Source organism: Castor canadensis, chromosome 4 (genome assembly GCF_047511655.1).
Source record: "Castor canadensis chromosome 4, mCasCan1.hap1v2, whole genome shotgun sequence".
Lineage (NCBI taxonomy): Eukaryota > Metazoa > Chordata > Mammalia > Rodentia > Castoridae > Castor > Castor canadensis.
In genome coordinates, this window is record NC_133389.1 from 125,219,850 (window position 1) to 125,232,381 (window position 12,532).

Consider the following 12,532-nt stretch of genomic DNA (forward strand, 5'->3'; position numbering starts at 1 on the left):
CCAGCCCCTTTTCTGTGTAGGGTATTTTCAAAATAGGGTCTCACAAACTATTTCCCCAGGCTGGCTTTGAACCTTGATCCTCCTGATCTCGTCTCCTGAGTATTTAGGATTACAGGCATGAGCCAGCTTTGTTTCTCTTTTTTTCATGTCTTTGTCTTCCCTATGCAAATGTCTCAATCTCCCAGAAATATCCAGTGCCAATCACAAATACAATTTAGCCTTATTATATTAAAGAAAATATAGACCTTTATTTTAAAGATGAAGCAGAATGTTCACTGAAAGAGAAATGTTAGAACAGATTTTGTGTTTTTATAAGTTGAATGACTCTTATTTATCTTTTAAAGATACATGTTCAAAGTACCACAAATGAAATCACTATGTGTATAGAACTGACTTCCCAGTGATCATATAGGAGGCAGACTGGAGAGTATAGATAAAACAAAATGGTCAACAGTTTTGGTTTTTTTTTTTTTTTTTTGGCAGTACTGTGCTTTGCACTCAGGACCTCATACTTGCTAGGCAGGTGCTCTAACACTTGAGCCATGTCTCCAGCCCTTGGCCAACAGTTGATAGATGAGGACTATACAGGGATGTTCATTACATGATTCCCTCTCCATTTAAATATATCTGAAGTCTTCCAAAAAAAATTAAAAATTATGAACTTCAAAATGAGCAGCTCAACAAATAATAAAAGAAGCTCTAATACAAAGTTCTCGGTTTACAGCACAGTTTGATATAAAAGTGTAACAGATATTATAAAATCTCTTCAGTAAATACAAGGGAAACAATGGCAGAAAGTCATCTCTGGAGGAATCTTAAAAGTGCTAGTTGGGATGAAATTTATTTAAAAAAAAAATCAGCTCTCAAATGTATAGTATTTTCAACTTTTCAAGTTTGAGTATTTTACAAGGTGAGTCAGGCACTAACAAGTGAAAGTATTAGAAAAAGCCCTGGGTTTTACAAAAACCCACTAAAGAGCATAGTTTTTAAACCTATGATCGCCCCACTGAAGAAAAACAATACTGTGGGATTATAAAAGGTCAATAAATAAACTCTGCTTCTGGGTTGAAAAGGTTGGTGAATGGACAGGAGAACTAAGGTAGAGGATAAAGAAATTAAGTTGTGCTAAAGGTGAACATGTATTTTTTTTAAGGTTAGTCCAGAAAGGCTAGTCTAGAAAGTGCATTTCATTTAACTATAAGGTGAACTGAAAATAATCAGAGCTTCAGAAACAGTGTGATGTTGGATGAAACTGAACTTGTACATTTAATTTCAGTGTTTTTCAAAACTCCACTCTTCACTAAAACCACAGTAAAGGAAGAAAACCAAATAGAAACCCAAGGACAAAGAGAACAGAAAACAGGAAGATAAAACTCCATTTTTAAGTTTAGAAAGCAGAGAGTAAGTGACAACTGATTTATCAGACCCATGAAGAAATGGGGGTGAGCCAAAAGGCAACCGAATGTACATAACAGACCTTCCCCTACCAAGACTTGGGAACTGGCCACACTAGTAATTTTAGTAATGAAGGAAAAGGTGGAGCAAAGTATGGAGGCTTGGATGAAAGTCTGTTTAAGAAGCAGTTAGTTACCTGCCTACTTCACAGGGATAGGCCTCTTCCCTTTATCAACCCTGGCAGAATATTAGAAGTTGACTGTCTAGAGACTTTAACAGGGGAACTTGGGACTTCAGGGAACCAGGCACAGTTGAGAGGGAGAACACTACACTTACAAAAGGTAATAAACTCAAAGTCCCTCTCCATACTAAATGTTTAGACTATGCTGGTGGAGTGGCTCAAGTGGTAGAGTGCCTGCCTCACAAGCGTGAAGCTCTGAGTTCAAGCCACAGTCCCACAAAAAAAAAAAAAAAAAAAGAAAATCTAAATGTTGAGACCATCAACTCTCTTCCCGACTAAGCAACCAAAATATCAAAAGCCAGATCTAATATTTTAGATTGGAGACCAGAGGATTCTTCTCTGATTCCCTAAACCAAAGGAAAAGACTTAAAACACAGAGACATTAGAAGGCCCCTAATAAAATAGCCTCACCAGAACATTCTACAGTAAATGTCCAAGAGCTAATAAATTCTGCCATGAACCTATAGTTTTCCATAAACTCAACCATTAAATATGAGCAGAACATTAGACATATGAGAAAAGCAGAAACCCAAACAAAGAGCAACAAAAGAAAACTTAAAAGCAGGTGTGGTAGTACACACCTGTAATCCCAGCACTAGGGGAGGCTAAGGCAGGAAGATTGTGAATTCAAGGTTAGCCTGGGCTACATAGTAAGACCCTATCTCAAACATACACAGAAGAGAAGAGAAGAGAGAGAAGAAAGGGGAGGGGAGGGGAGGAGAGGGAAAAAAGGAAATTAGAAGAAACACACTTTGCCAAGAAATGAAAAAAAAAAGCTTTTTTTTTAACACAAAACCCTGTCTTTAATGTCCTTGGAGAGGGAAGAAAATAGTATATCTATAAAATAAGAACATTGATATTTTTTAAAGGAACATTCAGAGATCCAAAAACTCCTAAAAATTCAAAATAAAACAAAAATAAAAACTTAATACAAACACCACAAGGAAAATAGGAAAGAAAAAAAAAAAAACCTAAAGATTATAAATGCAGCTGGGCACTGTGGCTCACTCCTGTAATCCTAGCAACTCAGAAGGTAGAGGTCCAGACCATGGCTCGAAACCACTCTGGGCAAATAGTTCGAGAGACCCTATCTTGAAAAAACCCATCACAAATAAAGAGCTGGCAGAGAGGCTCAAGTGGTAAGAGTGCCTGTCTAGCAAGTGTGAAACCCTGAGTTCAAACCCTAGTGCTGTCAAAAAAAAAAAAATTATAAATGCAAAGGCTGGGGTTGGGAGTGTGGCTGAAGTGGTAGAGCATCTAGCCTAGTAAACACAAGGCCTTGAATTCTACCTCCAGTAGAATTATATTATATTATATATAAGTATATCTATTTATTTATTTTTATATATAACATTTAATAGTACTAGAAAGGAATATAACTGGTACTGAAATTTTCAGGTTATAAAAGCCCACTGAGTGCCCAGAAAATGTTTAAAAATAAAATCACATCAAGGAATATCATCATGAAATTTCAGAACATCAAAGACAAGGAAAAAAAATCCCCAAACCCTCCAGAGTAGGAAAAAAACGTTTCAAAACTGAATCAAGAATGAGTGGTATTGGACTTCTTGGTAACAACACTACAAATTAGAAAAAGATAAATGCTTTCAAAATTATGAAAAAAATAAATTCCTATTACAACTTAATACCCAAACTAAGTTTAATCATGGAGCTACAGGTTTTCAGATATGAGAAAAGTCTCAGAGGTTTTGTTTTTGTTTTTGTTTTAAATTTTACTTTCCTTAGAAAGCTGGTGTAGGAAGTATTCCACCAAAAAGGAGTAAGTTACAACAAAGGTAAAAATGAAATCCAGCAAATCAGAGATTCAATATAACAAAAAGGAAATGGATTCTCCAGGATGAAGGTGAAGGGAGATCACAGAATTAACAGTTATACAACAAGCTTGCAAACTGCACTTTCTGGACAGGAAATAGGTCAGCAAAATGGTACAGCTACTGTGGAAAATAGTCTGGTGCTTCCTCAAAAACCTTCAACAAAATGCAAAGGCTAGGGATGTAGCTCAATGGTAGAACACTATGCACAAGGCCCTGGGTTCAATATTCAGCACTAAAATAAAATAAATAAATAAAGTTAAAAACAGAATTCCACATGGCCCAGCAATTCTACTCCTAGATATATACCTAAAAGAATTGAACTCAAACAAGTGTGTATGAATGTCTGTAGGAGTAGTATTCACAATAGCCACAAGGTGAAAGCAACTCAGTGGTTCACCAACTGATGACCAAATAGACAAAAATACCAGTTTTATACAATGGAACATTATTAAGCCAAAAAAAAGAATATAATATTAATACATGCTACATATGGATAATCCTTAAAAACATTATGCTAAGTGAAAAAAGCTACACACAGAAAGTCATATGATTCCATTTACATGAAAAATCCAGAATAGGTAGGTCCCTAGAAACAAAAAGCAAATTGGTAGTTGCCAAAAGCTGGGAGAAAAGCAGTTATGGGAAGTGACACTAAATGGGTACAGGACTTTCTTTCCGTGTAAAGAAAATGCATGGAACCAGATTGGCATTGGTTGCAAAACATATGAATGTACTAAGAGCCAATAAACTGTATACCTTTAAAGGAATAATACTATACTATGTGACATTTTACTCCTGCCCCCCCCCCCTTTTTTTTTCTCTGCAGTGCTACAGCATGAACCCATGGCCTCGTGTGTGTTAGGCTAGTAGTCTACCACTGAGTCACACAGTGGTATGATTTAAAAAAAAAAAAAAGCTCCTGGAGAGCTCCAAGACAATGAAATTGATAGAATACTTACTGTGTTTAAAACATATTAAAGAGATTTTAATAACTAGGGCAAGGTTTGAGGATGAGTTAACAATACACAGAAAGCAAAACAAATAAAAACTAGAAAACTAATCATTTTAGTCATGACTAGTACAGTTGTCCATAGGTATGGGAGGTATTGGTTCTAGGGTCTGACTCCACCCCCAAAATCTGAGGATGCTTAAGTTCCTTATATAAACAATGTTGTATTTGCATATAACCTGTGTACCTCCTCCCATGTACATTTTTTTTCTTTTTCTATGTAGCACAATCTGGCCTGGAACCCACAATTCTCCTGCCTCAGCTTCCCAAGAGTTGGGATTACAGGTGTATACTACCATGTCCAACTTGATTTTATTTATTTTTTAGAGCAGATTTAGATTTATAGCAAAATTGAAGAAAGGTACACTTCCAAAATTGAAGAAAGGTGTACTTTCAAAATTGAAGACAGGTATACTTCCTGCCCCCATACATATATATCTTCCCCTTTAATCAACATACTTCACCAAAGCAATACATTTGTTGCAATTGATGATCCTTCATCGACACATTATCATCACCCAGAGTCCATAATTGACATTAGGGTTCACTTTTGATGATGTACATTCTATGCATTTAGACAAATGTAGAATGACATGCATCCACCATTACGGCATCATACAGCATTTCACTGTCCTAAAATTCCTCTCTAGCACTGAATAATACTCCATTGTCTAAAGGTGCCACAGTTTATTTAACCATTCACCTCCTGAAGGATATCTTGGTTGCTTCCAAGTTTTAGCAATCATTAATAAAACTGCTGTAAACATCTATGTGCAAGTTTTTGTGTGGATGTATTTTCAACCTCCTTTGCTAAAACATCAAGGGCATGCTCCCATGTACTTTAAATCATTTCTTGCATATACCCTACACACATCTTCCTATATACTTTAAATCAGCTCTAGATTTCTTATAAAACCTATAGGATGTAAATGCTATATAAACAGTTCTTATACTATATTGTTTGGGGAATAGTAACAACAAGAAAAGGCTCTACAGGTTCAGCACAGATCCAATTTTTAAAAATATTTTCTATCTGTGGTTTCTTGAATTCAAAGATGCAGAACACACAGATATGTAATATAAAATTACAGTAATTCATATGATTACTGATCCAAACAGAATCATGACATAATTGTAAGAGGAGGAATTAGAAAAATGTTCAAGTCTGTGGTTGGGAGAGAGAGGTGAAAGAACCAACTTCTAAGCTTGCATAGTTAGAATTCAATCAAAAATACTTCAATCAAAAGTGAAAAATTAAGAGTGCCAAAATGAGTTCACTATTTAAATAAATGGAAGTAAATGCTAAAAAACAGTTAGGAGTTTGAAGAAGTTGCTTCTGGTGAGCGGGAAATGAAAAATGGGAGTGAAATGGGGACTTCTGTATTAACTTAATAAAAATTAAAAGGAAGGAGGTAGAGGAAGAATAGCATATAATGATGCTAGTTGTCAAAACTAAGCTCACCTGGAGAAACTGTGTGAATTCTGTGTAGTTAAGATGCTTCTTCCGGTTATGGCCAAAATGCAGTCGGATAAATTCACAGTCCCAGTTAAAAGGGATATGATGATGAATAATAGTCTGTCCAAAAATTTCCTTGACATTTTCTTAAAAGGGAAAACAAAAATAAATCAATTATACCTGGAATAAGTAATTTAATCCACTGTAATGTTCCTACAGAAAAAAAAAATTAAGAGAAGTTTTAAAAGTCAATTATCATCTGCTTCTATTAAGATTAACTGCAATTTTTTTTGTGCCCAGAAACCCATGCACAGGAACACAATTGATATAAAATATAATTTTATACTTAATATTGTGTACCATTACATAAGGCCATGAGATTCTTAATTTCTCTTGATTTAATTTTAATTAGGGAAGTGGTTTATATCTTGTACTATAAATTGCTGCTACTTTACATTCCAGTGTAAAATCAATAGTGTTTTCCCGGTTCCTCAAGGAGTCGAATTAAGCCTTTTATCAGAAGCATGAATACCTAAATTATGGTATAATGCAATATTTGTCATACTAAGTACAGTTTGATTGAGGCTTGATTATTACATTCACACTAGCCTGAATATGTCTATTGAAGATAGCTATAAGAAATACTACCAAAAGCATATTATTAGCTCAGCAGCAAGTACCTTATTAAAAGCTTCTGATATTGTCAAAAAATATGGTCTTGACACAAAGCTTCAAAATCTCCGTAAAATCCATGATTATTAGTCTGAACTATTAAAATATTTTAAGATAAGTGAAATTAGTGATTCACTTTTAAATAAAGAACCAAACACAGCACACTAACTTTTAGATAGGCACCAGTCACGCTGTGTAATATACAACCAAAACTGCAGCTTGTCTTCATGCACTATCAATGTCATTCACTTTCTTACACAGTTTTACACTTATTTTAAAAGTCAGTTCACAAATGACTGGTACTTTCAAACACTGGCTACACTAATTTAGAAGCTCATGCCAAAAAAAAAAAAAAATCAAAGTTAAAAAAGCAGGAAGCCTGTTTTTCTGATGTCTTAAGATCAAAATTATTTTCAAATTTGTCAATTTTATTAGTGAAAGGGTTTTATATCAACAGCTATAAACTATATTAGAGAATTAGTAAATACAAGTTTAATGTTTTATAGTCTCTTGCATGCTGTTTTCTCTAATTTCTGCAAATTGTTTCAATAAGAAACTGACCTAATTCTGTAAACAGTTTAATGGATTCCCTTTGTTTTATATATCTTTTTCTCATAAAAATATTACTACTGCGGTGGGAGAGTATAAGAATTCTGAACTGGAAATTCTAACAGTCTGGACTCAATATAAAGCTCTGGGTAGTTTACAAGCAGTCATCAAAGTTGAAAGAAGGCATTGGATGTCACTGGGGAGATGGGATTCTCATCTTTTCTTTCAAATGGAATACAGGAGTCATTCTTTGCCTAGGTAGCAACAGGATTTCAGAGTTTTCAAATCATGTCAAGTGTTTTCACCTTACATAAACACAAAATACTCTATCAGCTTTTGTTTCTAAAAGCAAAGAACTCAATAGCAATTCAAGGGATCCTGGCTCCTAATCAACACAAATGATTATCCTTAAAACTAGGTTTTGGGATCTGGAAATGTAGCTCAGTGGTAAGAGTGCTTGCCTAGAATGCACAAGGCCATAGGTCCAATCCTCATTATCACCAAAGAAAGCCCTACAACTATATGAAACTTCAGGGGATAAAATACATTAAAGTTTATAAGATAATTAAAATAAGTTCTGCAAAAATATTTAGGTTTAAAAATATGAGATATCAGCAAGTATTTTTAGAGTCTAATTTAATTAGATGCTTCCATTCCTAAATTATTTAATTCCTTATTTTTAACCAAAATAAGTGTTCAACTAAAAAATTGAAAAAACTAATGGAAAAGCAGAATAGGATAATTTGAATTACTAATTTAACTTACTATAATTAAAGAAAGAATCAAACATGGTTACACTAACTTTAGATAGGAAATCATTCATGCTGTGTAATACACAACCAAAACTCTCTGGAGCTTATCTACAGGCACTAGCAATATCATTCATGTTCTTACACAGTTTTATACTAACTTTTAGATGGAAAAGTTATATCTAAAAAAGTTTCATTTAAGATATATTACTTAGAGCTGAGAAAATAAGTTATTTCATGATAACATTTATTTTACTTTTTTTTTTTTTTTGGCAGTACTGGGGATTGAACTCAGAGCCTCATGCTTATTAAGCAAGCACTCTACCACTTGAGCCACATCCCCAGTTCTTTTGCTTTTAGTCTGTGTTTCAGATAGGGTCTCACATTTTTGCCTGGGCTAGCCTCAAACCACCAACCTCCTGACTCTGCCTTGCAAGTAGCTATGATTACATGTATGTACCACCACACCCAGCCAGTAACCTTTATTTTAAAGGTCACAACTCCCAAAACTCAACCATTTGATAAGAAATGCACATATTGTATTGCTATAGAGTTTGAGGCAAGCCTGGGCTGCTTAACAAGACCCTGTCTCAAAAAAAAAAAAAAAAAAAAGAGTGTATATAATGTTACATAATTTTTTATGGAATGTGGATAAATCTGAACCCCTTTTAAAAGATAAAAAAAATCAGAATCTTAAGTATGAAACTAAGTCAAATAAGTCAAAGACTCAAAAGCCTTCAGATTAAGAATACTTAATTATCTAGTTTTTTCCTGCTATCACAAAAAGTATTTCTGAACTAAATTTAAAACGTATAATTTCTATTTGGAAAAGCATCTCTAAGCAAAAACTTTTTTTTTTTTTAAAACAGTGCTGGGGATCAAACTCAGGTCCTCATGAATGCTAGGCAAGCACTCTCCCACTGAACTATATCCCCAGTCCTATAAAAACTATAACTGAAACCCTATCTTATAAATTTCCTAGCAATCTCTAATAAGATCTTAGAATGTCTTTGAGGTAATTAAAATAATGGCCTGAACTACTCATAGCAATCTCTCCAAATACAGAAGTGATATCTTCTGTGAATATTTGTTTGGACATTTCTTTCTTATCCCCTAGATAGCTTTGTATATTATCTTATTATGACCATTACTATGTGTCATGATTTATGAACAACTCCCCATATATTTTTAATTATTTTAGCAATGTCACAGGCTGCAACTGTAGTTACTTGCACTAATAAAATTTTAAACCTACTCTAGCACCTCTTTATATTCTATTTCTCTTCTGTTATTATTTCCACTACCAATTGCCTGAGGCTGGTTTAGGAGTGTCACAGAAACAATTAGCACAACTATTATTCTGAAATCTAATTCATAATTGCTTTTCTTTTACTGGATGTGCTTATCAAAAAAAATTATGTAGGGTTGGGGGTATGGCTCAAAAGGTAGAGTATCTGCCTAGCAAGTACAAGGCCCTGAGTTCAAACCCCCGTATTCCCTCCCCTAAAAAAAAAAAAATTATGTAAAAGCTCCAGAACTGGAGAGTGATAGCTAAAACAGCTGATGTTTTATCTTACTTTGTTTTATCAGGTTCTGCATGACATGAAAGGAAATACCAATACTCTCCAATATACCTAATACATCTAACTGAAACTGCATAGCAAGTTTCCCACCCAGAGAGAATCCCGTCTTTCCAGTGGCAAACAAGGATCTTTAGCTCTAAATAACACTCCTGAAGAGTGCTATTTCAGTGGCCATAGTTCTGGCCTGGAAGAAAGGGATATGACAGTCACATCTTAAGAGCAGCAAGATCATGATCCAGTATTTTATACTAAGTTGACTTTCCTAAAAGAAACAGGAATCCATTCGTTTTCTGACATATAGAAAACAATAGACCACTTTCTCACTTCCTGCAGAGCATGGGCTTGTGAAAGGAATGGTTTATAATTCCACTGAGAAAGGAATTGGGCCAGGTACAAAAGTAGCCTATCATTATGTTCTCTTTGCTCAAAGGAGAGGAGCACAATGATTTGTCAGGAGGGCAGGTAATGGTGACAACTATGATTAAGTAAAAATGTTCACAGACGTATAACATTAGTCAGTTTAGCTATATCAGTCACTTATAATGATTGGGCTACATGAAATACACATTGAAGCATATATATTATATGTCTTAACAGAGGTTTCAATTTCCCCAGCTGCCCACGCTATATCTCCCCTTCTTATCCACCCTCATCCCTCCCCTGGTTCTTATGGGAGCTTCCTACTGATCTCGTTCACCTTTCTCCAGTACAAAATTACCTCTGACCGGGGCTGGCACTCTTCTCCAAGACTGCCACCATGCCTGTTCCATGAATGAGCCTGGAAGGAGCTGCTGTACCAACGGTGTGGCCAGAGAACTCCTCCTGTAGGTATACAAGCCATCAGCCCTGTGACACAGCCCACCTACCATCAGCCCAACTTGACATCCTGAGTCCAAGGATTCCAGCCCAGCAGGAGCCACTGCTTCCTTATAGGCTTGAGAGCAAACATTCTTATTGTCAGGGCGTGGGGGGGGAGGGGAATTCCTCAATAGCTGAGTTTCACCTGCACAGTTCTTAAAGTGAAGTCAGAGAAGCTCTTAGGAAACCCACCATGAACAATGACTATCCTTATGTATAACTAAACAAACACAATGGTGAGACTTGTGCAAGTGCTTTTTAGTGAAAGAAAAATTGGGGAGAAATAGGAGGAACAACTAGGAAGCCAAAAAAATGAAACAAAGGAACAAAGCAACAACAAAAAAAGACCAACAACAGGAACTTGTAGAGGAAGACCCAACTAACATAGCATGTAGACTTAGTCCCAGCTTCTAGGTTCTACTCCCAGGTACTGCATTAGTATTCTGGGTGAACTCCCCTATTTCTAGGAGGAAAGTATTTTTATTAGCCCTTTACCTACCTCCAGAAAAGATTACTGTATAGTCAGTCAATAGGTGGTTCTGCTGCCAAATATATGTAAAGGGTTCATTTCTCAGAAAAGATGAGTTTGCATTTAAAGTGCATCTATTATTATAGAAGCTAGAAACTTCAACAGTCTACCATCAAATGGTATAAAAATCAATAACATTGTTTTTTCTTTTTTTAGCCTCAAACTGTAAGCTGCTCTAGTAGCCTTGACTATTTAAAAAATAGTCTCTGAAATGTCTGAAAGCAACACAAAGAATCTCAAAAATTCTTCCTGATTTAATTGAATACCCAGGTGAAACTCTACTTCATACCAAATTATAGTTACCACATAGAATTTCATATTATTTCATGTCTCTGAACCAGATATTTAATACCATTAACATTTCAGATTATTCCATGTTTATTATAGCTTTTTTTTTTTCACTGAGAAAGAATATATTTTTCACATACACACTACATCTCCTGACCCTTTAAATGATGGCACTGGTTATGCCTAAACCACTCCAATCTATTCTTCACCATAAGAAAAAAAGAGCCTATTTTAGAAGCACAAATAGAACACACTTTTATTTGCTATACATGCTGACAGTCAACACAGTAGTAAATCAAAAGTTATCCCTGCTTTCTAAGTTCTATAGTCAGTAGTAAAAATGTGTGCTTGAAAAAGTTCACTTTGAAGAATTCCCATTCCTAGGCAAACATTCTGGAACACAATGTCGGTAAGTTTTTAATAGGAAATTGAGAATGTATAACATGTTTCATAGTCACTTATTAGTTAATAGTTTCTTTTTTGTCATTTGGGTGGGGTTTCTTTGTTTGTTTTAGAATAATAACATCTTTGTTAAAGCAAAACTTTTTTTAAAAAAATTAGGACAAATGCACGGCAGCTATTGACTACACAATGTAGTATCACCACTTAACTAGGTTACCTCAACCTAATTCTATCAAGCAGGATATCCAGTACACTAGTGGATAATAGTGAGACCAAGGCAAATTTATTCTGTATCTAGCACACACCAGTCATGCAATGGCCTCTATAAGGCTCATGCCACCTGGCAGTAATAGATATACAAGCCATTAAGTAATTATCCACAGCATGCATTAGAAGTTTTATTAAAAGAACATCAAAGAGGAAACAATTAACTAATGGTTTATTTATTTTTTTAAAACTACAAATTCAGGTCCTGAATTATCACTTTCCTGAGTTATCACTTTCTAAACAAACACAATGGTGAGACTTTCCTGAGTTATCACTTTCTGAAATGCATTACAAAGACCTCAACATAAGTCCTCTCTCAGAATGAAGACATCTCTAACAACAAAAACCTTGTCCAGCACTCAATGTTGTTCAATATTGCTATTTATATAATTACTTGCAAAGATACACACAATTTAAATATATAATTTGATGTATATAAAAAGCCTATCTATGAAAAACAAAAGCATAAATGAAAACAATATATACAAGTATACACATAACATTAACATCATCATCATAGTCTATGAGATACTGATTTTCCCCACTCCATTGCACCTTATATCCAATATTCTCTCCTAACTTTTTCTCCTCATGTGCACAATAGAAAACTATACCTTAAGTAGCTCCAAACTAGAAAACAAAAGGTCATTTGGTGAAAAGGATTTAACTCTAGTTAGAATCTCAAATTTCCCTTTACCT

General features: G+C 34.8%; 1 protein-coding gene across 3 annotated transcripts in view; it reads right to left on the reverse strand.

The window, feature by feature from the left end:
- Slc25a12 (solute carrier family 25 member 12) overlaps window positions 1-12,532 on the reverse strand; it is a 190,227-nt gene that overhangs the window by 41,244 nt on the left and 136,451 nt on the right. For 2 of the 3 annotated variants that reach the window (XM_074071102.1, XM_074071101.1), the window contains exon 5: window positions 5,943-6,082. In XM_074071102.1, coding sequence (XP_073927203.1) covers window positions 5,943-6,082 — 140 coding nt within the window. Of the gene's footprint in view, window positions 1-5,942; window positions 6,083-10,207; window positions 10,312-12,532 lie in introns of all 3 variants that reach the window. The other variant, XM_074071104.1, reaches the window with a different exon arrangement.